The following is a 12,993-nucleotide window of genomic DNA, read 5'->3' as shown; positions in this document are numbered from 1 at the left end:
GTTCTCCCATGGCTTACAATCTTCATGGAGTTTGTATGTTCTCCCATGGCTTACAATCTTCATGTTGTTTGTTTGTTCTCCCATGGCTTGCAATCTGCATGTAGTTTGTATGTTTTTCCATGGCTTACTATCGGCATGGTGTTTGTATGTTCTCCCATGGCTTACAATCTTCATGGTGTTTGTATGTTTCTCCATGGCTTACTATCTGCATGGTGTTTGTATGTTCTCCCATGGCTTACAATCTTCATGGAGTTTGTATGTTCTCCCATGGCTTACAATCTTCATGGAGTTTGTATGTTCTCCCATGGCTTACAATCTTCATGGTGTTTGTATGTTTTTCCATGGCATACTATCTGCATGGTGTTTGTATGTTCTCCCATGGCTTACAATCTTCATGGAGTTTGTATGTTCTCCCATGGCTTACAATCTTCATGCTGTTTGTTTGTTCTCCCATGGCTTGCAATCTGCATGTAGTTTGTATGTTTTTCCATGGCTTACTATCTGCATGGTGTTTGTATGTTCTCCCATGGCTTACAATCTTCATGGTGTTTGTATTTTTTTCCATGGCTTACAATCTGCATGGTGTTTGTATGTTCTCCCATGGCTTACAATCTTCATGGAGTTTGTATGTTTTCCCATGGCTTACAATCTTCATGGAGTTTGTATGTTCTCCCATGGCTTACAATCTTCATGGAGTTTGTATGTTCTCCCATGGCTTTCAATCTTCATGGTGTTTGTATGTTTTTCCATGGCTTACTATCTGCATGGTGTTTGTATGTTTTCCCATGGCTTACAATCTTCATGGAGTTTGTATGTTCTCCCATGGCTTTCAATCTTCATGGTGTTTGTATGTTTTTCCATGGCTTACTATCTGCATGGTGTTTGTATGTTTTCCCATGGCTTACAATCTTCATGGAGTTTGTATGTTCTCCCATGGCTTACAATCTTCATGGAGTTTGTATGCTTTCCCATGGCTTACACTCTTCATGGAGTTTGTATGTTTTCCCATGGCTTACAATCTTCATGGAGTTTGTATGTTTTCCCATGGCTTACAATCTTCATGGTGTTTGTATGTTTTTCCATGGCTTACTATCTGCATGGTGTTTGTATGTTTTCCCATGGCTTACACTCTTCATGGAGTTTGTATGTTTTCCCATGGCTTACTATCTGCATGGTGTTTGTATGTTTTTCCATGGCTTACAATCTTCATGGAGTTTGTATGTTTTCCCATGGCTTACAATCTTCATGGTGTTTGTATGTTTTCTCAAGGCTTACTCTCTTCATAGAGACTGTATGTTCTTAATGGCTTGCTATCTTTATGTAGTTTGTATAATCTCCCATGGCTAACCCTTGGAGTTTTGTATGTTGTGCCATAGCTTACCATCTGCATAGAGTTTGTATATTCTCCCGTAGCTTACTATTTGCATGAAGTTTCTCTGTTTTTCATTGGTTTACTATCTGCATATGTTCTCCCCTGGCTTACTCTCTTTATGGAGTTTGTATGTTCTCAGTGGCTTGCTGTCTTCATGGAGTTAGTATGTTCTCCCATGGCTTACCCATGGAGTTTATATATTGTCCCATGACGTACCATCTGCGTGGAATTTGACTGTTTTCCCCATGTCTTACCAATGGAGTTTGTATGTTCTCCCTTAACTTACTGTTTGCATGGAGTTTCTATGTTTTCCCATGGCTTACTATCTGAATGGTGTTTCTATGTTTTCCCATGGCTTATGATCAGCATGGAATTTGTATGTGCTCCCATAGATTGCGATCTGCATTGAGTTTGTATTTTCTCCCATGGTTTACTATCTTCATGGAGCTTGCATGTTTTGTCATGGCTTACTATCTCACTTGAAGTTTGTATGTTTCAATGGCTTACTATCTTCATGGAGTTTGTATGTTCTCCCATGGCTGGCCATCTGCATGGAGTTTGTATGTTTCAATGGCTTACTATCTTCATGGAGTTTGTATGTTCTCCCATCGCTGGTCATCTGCATGGAGTTTGTACGTTTTCCTATTAATGATTATCTCTATGACGGCTGCATGGACTTTGTATGCTCTCCAATGGTTTTTCACCAGGTGCTCAAAAAACACGCTCTACAGATATTATAATAATTACCTATATGTAAGATTGGCCCCTGTGTGTATGTTTGTAATATGGAGCCATACAGGGATAGTTTATCATCCCCACTGGGAAAATTTGAATGTTAATGATTTGTGTAGAGCAATACAGAATATGCTTGTCCACAATGATTATTCAGCAGATCTACAAATGGTATTAGGTGTTATAGGGTTCATGGACAGAATCCATGCTTTGTAGCATGCCCGATCCTTCCACCTAATTTTTCTATGTCATTCCCTCCAAATTGTTCATCTGTACCAGTATTTCCCAAATCAAGTCCTCGCAGCCCCCGACAGACCATGTTTTTGGGATTTCCTTAGTACTAAACAGGTGATGGAATTATTATCCAAACATCAGAAATTGCCACAGGCTTTCTCACCTGTTCAATACTAAGGAAACCCTGAAAACATGATCTGTTGGGGGCTGTGAGGATGGGGTTTGGGAAACACTAATCTCTATCAATAAAGTCCTAAACCAAAGTCCACCCCTGTTTTTCAATGCACAATGGAATCTATGTGTCTTCAGCATTGGCTTCTAATGTAATTCACAACAGACTTCAGTTGTTTGATATGGTTTATAATATAGTTCTTAAACTAGAGGTCTTATAAGATTTTTGGAATCACGAGAAGATTACGTCTTGAGACATGTTCCTCTGAATTTTAGAGGTTGGTTGGTTTTGGTATAAATGGACCATCTCATAACACATAACTAATATTGATAGCATTGATATTGACTGATTGGCGAGTACCAGTTGCGTTACCACCACCCCTAGGTTGGTTTCCCTTCTAGGTGACATTTTCCACTGAATTTATTAGACAGGGTTTTGCTCTCTTCCAATAAAATATTTCACCTTTATGTGTCACTAGGGCTGTATATTACACTCTTTTATGCCCAACATAGCAGTTGTGTTGGTAATAATTTACATAAATCATTAATTAACTAAGTTGCACACTCTGCCCTCTAAATGCCAACCAAATTGACGATCTTCTTCCCATCTGCAATTACACTATTTAATGTCCCTACATTCCCCTTGTTTAATGCTATCATGTACAGAATAACATATAGAAAACTTGATCTTGCCCCAGATATTGAAGGAATAGGATTCAGATGCAATAAGACTTCACATTGGCTTTGGTTATAGGGAACATTGACAGGCTCAATAGACTTGTAAGTGGAAGAACACTTATTAGAAATGCTGGGGACTACGCTTCGAAAACCTCACTCCATTGCACTTCACGTCTATATAAATGCATGTTCTTTCTATTCCACAGAGAACTATTCACACCACACATTTCCTTCTCCTCTCCAGTGAAACCACAGAATGGTAACAGTAAGACTGAGAAGAAAAGGCATTTATCAAAATGTCTAACAGGGAAAGATTCCTGAAGGGTCAACAATTAAAAGGGAAAATCAATGGATCTATTTTAATTGATGTGGAATGAATGAAGGAAAAAAACACCATCTAGATAATCTTCACCTGCAGCACAATTGGTGACTTCATTATAAACTTACGAAGCGTTTGTTAATTTCCAGCATTCTAGAAGATTTTCTGCAGCTCCATACAATATAGGGTTAAGCTGATCTAGTGTGATCACATGTGTTTCCAGTGCAGGCAGAGTATAGATTGTTCATTTCCATGGAGCTTAGAACCAGTCAGATACATCAGCCCTTTGATGATTTTATGGCCATAGACATACAGATTTGGTCACGATCAAAAAGAGTCTTCGCCTATCCGAACACTCCAGTGTTAGTCGCCTGAATGCAAAGATAATGAAAAGGATCATTTCCCTGATGATCAATTTAACACTTGCATTTCCCTAAATGGGAGGTTATTGATACTTATTGGTAATTATTGTAAAGAAAGGTAAAATAGTAATTAGAGACCAAGAAGGATTTGGAAGCATGGGTATATTTTCCAACTGATTTAATAGATTTTTGCAGATCATAAAAGATCACTGGTTGCTATGATTGTCAGTATCTCTACTGGTTAACAGTGGGATCAGCGTAATGAGCTGCAGTTCTATGGACACCTTTATGATACTGTGTGTATAGGTGTCTTAGGAGTGATAGATAGGTGGATGGATGGATAGATAGATAGATAGATAGATAGATAGATGGATAGACGTATTTAGGATTTGTTGAGAAAAGTCCGACCCTTTCATCTCCATCTGCTATCATGTGGTTGAGATTAGCATAATGAATCAGAGGGAACAGAGAAGTTAAAAATATGTTCTGTTTTCACACAGATACTGACATGATCTGAATGTCGAGAAGATGGAAAAAACAGGCTTTTATCCCAAATTGTCATCCCGCCCACTGCCCACACAATCTTCCCTCTGTATCCATCTCCTTCGGTGCCAGTTGCTGGTGCGTTGTAGTCCTCCTCCGGTGCCCTCGCCATCATCCATCTCACCTGTCCACAATATTGTACTAGCCCCATGGCCTTCATTGTATCTGTCCAGTTCCACATACTCATCCCTGCGCCTTCCACTTTTGACAACCTTTCTCTCCCCCCTTTCTCTTGATCATCATCATCATCATCGCTCAAGAAAGGGTAACCTACAAAAATAGGGGCAATCTTCCAACAACAACATATGCACATGCCAAAAGAGACTTTTCATTTCTTGGTATGGCTTCTTAAATCCTTTATTCAGAATTAAGCCACGATGACAGTATTAATGGCTTTAGCCCAACGGTAGAAAAGAACAGCTCCGTGCACACAGCCAACATCTACAAGAAGGATGACTTTAACCTACATACATGCAGATATGCACAGAGCAGGTGTTTGCTGCACTTTCCATTTCCAAGATACGGATCTGTACTGAGCCAAATTCCAAGATGCGTGTAAGATTCAGTTAAACCTAAAAATCTGGGATTTTGGCAGCGAGTGTGTGGGTGGTGTAGTGTGTGTATCACAGCTTACAATAGACCATCATACACACTGGACTAACCTGTATACACACGGGTGCAGAACTATACTGTACACATTCCGGATCGGTTATTGTAGCCTCCTATCTAATATTGAGGAGATATGATACATTTAATTGCAAATACAATATCGGTAAATATTTTAAGCATAGTAATCATTGATCTAGACATCAATGGTCAGCTGTAGGCATAAAATGAACCCTGGCCTTACAGTATAGGGTCAGGGGTGACTACAACAGATGTTTTAAGGACAGCAGAAATGACAAGCATTGAATGGATCGGTCAAGATTGACATACCTTGACATGTTTTCCCGCTGAGGTCTGTGAGCCTTTTCCAGTCCAAGTTTAGTGAATATCCCTACAAGGACCATTACAGCTACTACTCCACATATGATGTAGACAATCAAATTTGTTTTATCCCTAGTGGGGTCGTGCATGGGGTCATCAATTTTTGGAGGTGTCTTTCCCGGTAGCAGCCAGATAGGTCTATCATAGTTTGTGCAGACGCTTTGATCCAGTTTAGCTTGTTTAAACTTACAGCAGTATCTGAAGCCACAAGTACCACAACAGTAGAGAAAATCCCCCGAACTGCAGTTAAATGGAGGGTCCCATTGCCCCATGACATCAAAATACCCCCTGCAACCCTCAGCAGTCTGAGGAGGCTCTGAAGACTCTAGATCTCCATGGTTGGACAGGTTGACATCTGATACCACTTCAGTGCTCCCAAAGTGAAGTCCAGTCTTGCCCTGCGTGCCACACAGCAAAGTAAAGAGATCCACAAGGAAGTAATACAATATTGCCCTAATTCCTTTCATGATAAGTAGCTGCCTTAGTTTAACTTGATATGGAAGATCCAAAGTGGCAGAACCATGAGGATGGGAAGTAAAGAGGTCTCAGCCCATCAGACCAGGTCCATCACCAGTGCCAGAGATGGTGTGGGTGCAGTCCTCACCTGGAAGGTGTGATGATGAGGATTATGGTGGTGATGCTCTGCTCTATTGCAGGAAGCTCTGCCTGTTTCTGCTCTGCACTTGTGGAATCGAGGAAAGCAGAGGGGATTCTGCTTTGTTAGAGTAGTGTAAAAAGAGAGAGAGAGAGAGGGATGGGGGAGGAGGAGGATGGAGGGGGAGGAATAGATATAGGAGGAGTAGAGACTGAGGGAGGGATGACATAGGTCTTGAGTAAGGAGGGAGAGCTTGCAAGAGATGAGGAGGAATGGGATGGAAGTGAGTGCAAGGTGAGCATCACCAAATCATCCTTCATGGGCACAAAGTTTACAGTCCTCCAGACACTTATTACAATCAGCACACATTGTACAATCTTCTAGCTCTGTTCTGCACCAATATCATGTAACCATAAAGTAACTTGTGGGACTAAGAGACAGCATGAAGCCTTCATATGGAAGTAGAACTGCAGATTTCAGCAGGTGCTCTCACATGCTAACAGTACATGACTCAAGATGTGAGAAGGATATGTAGGTCATCGCTACACTGGAAATACATGACAATATTTATGCTTTCAAGTACAAGTATATGAGAAATACTAAGCAAAAATGTAAAGTAGAAAAGGGCAGAAAGGCTTCGTTCCCCATCACATTCCAGATGTGGCTGCAACCTTAGAATCAGATAGATAGATAGATAGATAGATAGATAGATAGATAGATAGATAGATAGATAGATATGGGATAGATAGATAGATAGATAGATAGATAGATAGATAGATAGATAGATAGATAGATAGATAGATGGAAGGAATGAGATAGATATGGGATAGATAATAGATAGATAGATAGATAGATAGATAGATAGATAGATAGATAGATAGAGATAGAAGGAATGAGATAGATATGGGATAGATAATAGATAGATAGATAGATAGATAGATAGATAGATAGATAGATAGAGATAGAAGGAATGAGATAGATATGGGATAGATAATAGATAGATAGATAGATAGATAGATAGAAGGAATGAAATAGATATGGGATAGATAATAGATAGATAGATAGATAGATAGATAGATAGATAGATAGATAGAGATAGAAGGAATGAGATAGATATGGGATAGATAATAGATAGATAGATAGATAGATAGATAGATAGATAGATAGATAGATAGATGGAATGAAATAGATATGGGATAGATAATAGATAGATAGATAGATAGATAGATAGATAGATGATTCCCCTGCTCGATAGATAGATAGATAATAGATAGGTAGATAATAGATAGATGATAGATAATAGATAGACAGATAGAGAGATGATTTCCCTGACCACTAGATAGATGATAGATAGATAGATGGATAATAGATAGATAGAAAATTCCACTGCTCACTATGTACAGTGGATATAAAAAGTTTGCATACCCTGTTGAAATGACAGTTTTTGGTCATGTAAAAAAACTCAAACCAAGAAGAATCATCTCAGATATTTTTCCACCTTTAATGTCACCCATAATGTGTACAAATCCATTGAGAAACAAACTGAAATCTTTTTCAGGTGGAAGAAGACAAATTAATGACTTATTGTGGTTGCACAAATACAGTACGTACACCCTTAGGATATGTGGACACGTTGCAGATTTGCCTGTGAAATTTTCTGCACAGATTCTTCCTCTCTTGGCAGAAAACGCAGGTAAAAATCTACGTGGATTTTATGCGTTTTTGATGTGGATTTTCATGCTTTTTTTCATGTGGATTTGTATGCGCTTTTGTAAGCTAAATAAAGATCTATTATTAAACAAAAAAAAAGAATTGTGATGTCATTTCTTGTCCAACTTCTTCATTTACATACTCCATTGAATAATAATGTTTAGATAGATAGATAGATAGATAGATAGATAGATAGATAGATAGATCGATCGATCGATCGATCTATGGATAGATAGATAGATAGATAGATAGATAGATAGATAGATAGATAGATAGATTATAGACCTATAGATAGATCGACCTATCTATAGATCTGTCTATCTATAGATCTATCTATATATCTATCTATAGATCTATCTATCCATCTATCTATAGATTTATCATCTATCTATAGATCTATCTATAGATATATCTAACTGTCTATATATCTATAGATAGATATATTGATAGATAGATAGATAGATAGATAGATCTATAGATAGATGGACAGATAATACTAAGCCTGATGTTTAGTAATAAACATAATAAAATGGTACATATAGAGTTAAATAAAGACACACACACACAAACCAAACCTGCGTTAGGCCGGGTTCACACTTGCGAGAAACTTGCACGAGTCTCGCACCTCAATACCGTGCACTGCCGCTGGCACTCGGACCGGAGCGTTGAGCTGCATAGAAAGACATGCAGCCGCACACTCCGGTCCCGAGTGTTGGCGTTTTTGCCGGGTATTGAAGTGCGAGTTTTTCGCAAGTGTAACCCCAGCCTTAAACGCAATATCTGTTTAATTTTTAAAAAATTGAAAACAAAATGGTATGGGCTCCTGCGCAATATTCTGCACCAGAGAGGGAAAGCCTGTGACTGGGGGTTGATGTTTATAGCCTAAGAAGGGGTTAATACCCATGGATCTTCCCAGGCTATGAATATCAGCAGCGGTATATTTAGCCTTTACTGGCTATTAAAATAGGGGAACCCCCCAAAAAATTACTTGGGGTCCCCCTATAATTAATGGCCAGAAAAAGCTATGCAGACAGCTGGGGGCTGATATTCATAGCCTAGGAAGGGACCATGTGTTAGGAGTCGAGTTCCCGCTGTTGCACAGGGGGGATCTCGAGCCGTGTCTGCTGTGGTCTCCCATTCTGCATCGGCCGCAGTGGAGCCTGCTCAGCGGAGACGTCGGTCCCAGTGTCTCGCTGAGTCTGATACTGTGCAAAGGGTTACTGCTGTCTCTCCAGGCTCTGCTATTGTACCCTGCACTGACCTGCAGCGAGCAGGCTTTTCTGGGACTAAGTCCAGCTTTGCACACACTGAGCATGCCCAGGGTAAGATCTCTCAGTGGAGATCAAGGGTCACATGCTCAGGTACTGCAGCAACTTCCATTGGTCCTCCAGGAAGGTCCTGTACCTGATCAAGTTCTGTGGCAGCCTTCCATTGGTCCTTCTTGGAAGGTCCTGTAGGTGCTGCAGCTATATAAGGTTCTCATGACCGCACGGCCTTGCGCTAGTGTCAAATATGTACGAGCTCAGCGCCAGTGTGGTCGTGTGTGTGGTCAGGGACCCGGCTGAAATAAGCCCCTAGAATGCTGGCACCTACGGCGAGGAGTTTTGTGTATGCAGTCAGGGACCCAGCTGAATTAAGCCCCTAGAATGCTGGCACCTCCGGCGAGGAGTTTATGTGTGAATTCAGGGCTGGCTAATAGCCGATAGAATTCCGGCTCCACTGGAGAGGAGCTGCGTGTTGGTTGGACTGCATGACCACTGTCGCCTCTACACAATAGCTGTGTCCCCTGTGAGTTAAACAGGGCACAGCGTTCTCTTTACTACGGGCTCTGTGAAGTAACAGAGTTTGTTTATTCTAATTTGCTTCACCGCCTTACTTAGCAGCAGGTTCTTTCCTGCACGGTGTATCCCGGGTTGTCAACGCACCTATCCCATCTAATAAATATATTCGGTGCGTTCCGCCAACCCTAACAGTACACTAGCGCCAGGATCTGGCTAAGTAATGGTGGATGAACAGCGATTGCAGGGGTACATCCAGCTGCTGGAGGGCCGGTTGGCGTCTCTTGAGCATGCAACCTCGGCGGTGGATGTTACCGCAATAGCTGTTCAGGCTGTTAGCGTGGCTGCAGCAGCTTTACCCACTGCCACCTCTGTTCCGACTTTATCTCACCTCCCATTGCCTGAGAGATACTCTGGGGACAGTAAGTCCTGTAGGGGTTTCGTGAGCCAGTGTGGTATACACTTCGAGCTCCTGGCTGCACGTTTTCCCACAGAGCGGACAAAGGTGGGATTCATAATCTCTCTCCTGTCGGACAGAGCGTTGAAGTGGGCTACACCGCTGTGGGAGCACAACGATCATGTGGTGCGGAGTGTTCCTCGGTTTCTAGACACTCTGAAACAGGTCTTTGTAGGACCTCAAGTCACCCATGATACAGCGCTCCAACTGCTGGCTTTGACTCAGGGTTCAACCATGGTCAATCATTTTGCCGTTCATTTCCGGACATTAGCATCTGAGTTGGAATGACCAGATAAAACCCTCATTCCCGTATTTTGGAGGGGGCTGGCTGACCATGTGAAGGACGCTTTGGCCACTAGGAAGATTCCCTCCACACTGGAGGAGCTCATAGCTGTATCAACTCGCATAGACCTTCGTTTTCATGAGCGAAGGTTGGAGCGAGCCCAGTGTAGGCATAGGTTTCGGCTGGCTCCCACCTTCGCCAGACCTTTGGAATCTCCAGTCCAGGCGTCCGAGTCACATGAGGCCATAGAGGTGACACGAGCGGGATCCAAGTCCCAGTCCGCTCGTGCACTTAAGGTCTGTCATGTTTGCCGGAAGTCAGGACATCTTGCCTCCAAGTATCCTCAGCGGTCGGGGAAACGTCAGCGTCTAGTGGCAGTTGGAGGAGGTACACTAAACACGGCGACGTTTGCCTCTAAGTTGTCCTTCAAGAGAACAATTACCATAGGCCCATCCACTCTTATGGTAGAGCTATGCGTGGACTCTGGGGCGGAGGGTAATTTTATGTCATCCGCTTTCGCCCAGCATCACGCAATACCCCTGGTGATGCTCGACAAACCAGTAATCGTTCGAGTGGTAAATGGGTCGACACTACCCTCACAGATTACCCACCAAACCATTCCTTTCACTCTTTCTGTTTCTCCATCACATCAGGAGATTATCTCCCTATTAGTCATTCCTGAGGGAATTGATGAGGTCCTGTTGGGGATACCATGGCTACGCTATCATTCTCCTCATATAGAGTGGTCCTCAGGGAGAATTTTGGGATGGAGTAAATCCTGTGAGGGTAGATGTCAGAGGGAGTGCGTTCAGGTTGCTACTACAGAGGTACCCGCAGATCTTTCCTCTCTCCCCAAGCACTATTGGCCCTATGCAGACGTGTTCTCCAAAAGGGCTGCGGAGACCCTTCCGCCTCACTGCCCCTATGACTGTCCTATTGACCTCTTGCCTGGTGCTGAGCCTCCCCGGGGTCGAGTCTATCCATTATCTCTCCCGGAGATGGAGGCAATGTCTCAGTACATCCAAGAGAATCTGGCAAGAGGATTCATTAGGAAGTCAGTGTCACCTGCAGGGGCTGGGTTCTTCTTCGTACAGAAGAAGAGTGGAGACTTACGTCCATGCATAGACTACAGGGGTCTTAACGCCATCACCGTTAAGAACAAGTACCCATTACCCCTAATATCTGAGCTTCTTGATAGGCTATGGGGAGCAAGGGTATTTACAAAATTAGATCTGTGGGGTGCTTACAACCTGATTCGCATCCGTGAGGGGGACGAATGGAAGACGGCTTTTAACACCAGGGATGGGCACTATGAATATCTGGTGATGCCCTTCGGGCTCTGTAATGCCCCAGCCATATTCCAAGACTTTGTGAACGACATCTTCTGGGATATCCTCACCACCTCGGTCGCAGTCTATCTGGATGATATTCTCATCTACTCTCCAGATATTGACTCTGTTATGATCTGGTGACCTTGGAGCCGCATGGGTCTTTCTGAGGAGTAGGCGGAACCTGTACTGACCGCAAACCCTAAACTGACACCGCAACTAGAAGTAGCCGTGGGGTGTACTGTTGTGAATTTGGATTCTGGGCTCCCCCGGTGGCTACTGGTGGAATTGAACTGGTGTCTTCATCTTCTCTGTTCACCTGTTCCCATCAAGATGTGGGAGTCGCTATATAACCTTGCTGCTCTGTTAGTTGCTTGCCGGTCAACAATGTTATCAGAAGCCTCTCTGTGCTTGTTCCTGCTCCTAGACAACTACTAGATAAGTTGGACTCTTGTCCATGTTTGTTTTTGCATTTTGTTCCAGTTCACAGCTGTAGTTTCGTTACTGTGTCTGGAAAGCTCTTGTGAACGGGAATTGCCACTCTGGTGTTATGAGTTAATGCCAGAGTTTTAAAGTAATTTCTGGATGGTGTTTTTTGATAGGGTTTTCAGCTGACCATGAAAGTGTCCTTTCTGTCTTCTGCTATGTAGTAAGTGGACCTCAAATTTGCTAAACCTATTTTCATACTACGTTTGTTATTTCATCTCAACTCACCGCCAATACATGTGGGGGGCCTCTGTCTCCTTTCGGGGTATTTCTCTAGAGGTGAGCTAGGACTAATATTTTCCTCTGCTAGCTTTATTTAGTCCTCCGGCTGGGCTGGGCATCTAGAATCAACGTAGGCATGCTACCCGGCCACTGCTAGTTGTGCGTTAGGTTTAGTTCATGGTCAGCTCAGTTCCCATCTTCCAAGAGCTAGTTCCTATATATGCTTATGCTATGTTCTCTTGCCATTGAGAACATGACAGTTTGACCGGCCCGCAAAGTGTTAATTGTTTGGGCTGAAGCAGGAGAAAAAGAAGTGTTGTAGGGAAATTTTTTTTTTTTTTTTCCCCTCAGAGTTTTGCTGCCTAGCCCTTAATTGCTGTCTAGCTGCTTCTTACCTCCTCTTAACCCTTGAATGGCTCTGTGTCCACCTGTTTGTAATGGATCTTCAGAGTGTAACTGCAGGTTTGAATAATCTCGCCACGAAGGTACAAAATTTGCAAGATTTTGTTTGTCATGCACCTGTATCTGAGCCGAGAATTCCTTTGCCGGAATTTTTCTCGGGGAATAGATCCGGGTTTCAGAATTTTCGAAATAATTGCAAATTATTTTTGTCTCTGAAATCTCGCTCTGCCGGAGACCCTGCACAGCAGGTCAGGATTGTGATTTCCTTGCTCCGGGGCGACCCTCAAGACTGGGCTTTTTCATTGACACCAGGAGATCCTGCGTTGCTCAATGT

The 12,993-nt window shown here is 42.5% G+C and overlaps 1 protein-coding gene across 1 annotated transcript in view; it reads right to left on the bottom strand.

The window, feature by feature from the left end:
* Positions 1 to 6,112, bottom strand: part of SHISA9 (shisa family member 9) — a 466,870-nt gene extending 460,758 nt beyond the window's left edge. Inside the window, exon 1 of the mRNA XM_077275158.1 lies at positions 5,348 to 6,112. Coding sequence (XP_077131273.1) covers positions 5,348 to 5,865 — 518 coding nt within the window. The 5' untranslated portion in view covers positions 5,866 to 6,112. The remainder of the gene's footprint in view (positions 1 to 5,347) is intronic.
* Positions 6,113 to 12,993: the final 6,881 nt, after the last annotated feature.

This window comes from Ranitomeya variabilis, chromosome 7, assembly GCF_051348905.1.
Source record: "Ranitomeya variabilis isolate aRanVar5 chromosome 7, aRanVar5.hap1, whole genome shotgun sequence".
Lineage (NCBI taxonomy): Eukaryota > Metazoa > Chordata > Amphibia > Anura > Dendrobatidae > Ranitomeya > Ranitomeya variabilis.
This window is presented reverse-complemented; position numbering and strand designations above follow the sequence as displayed.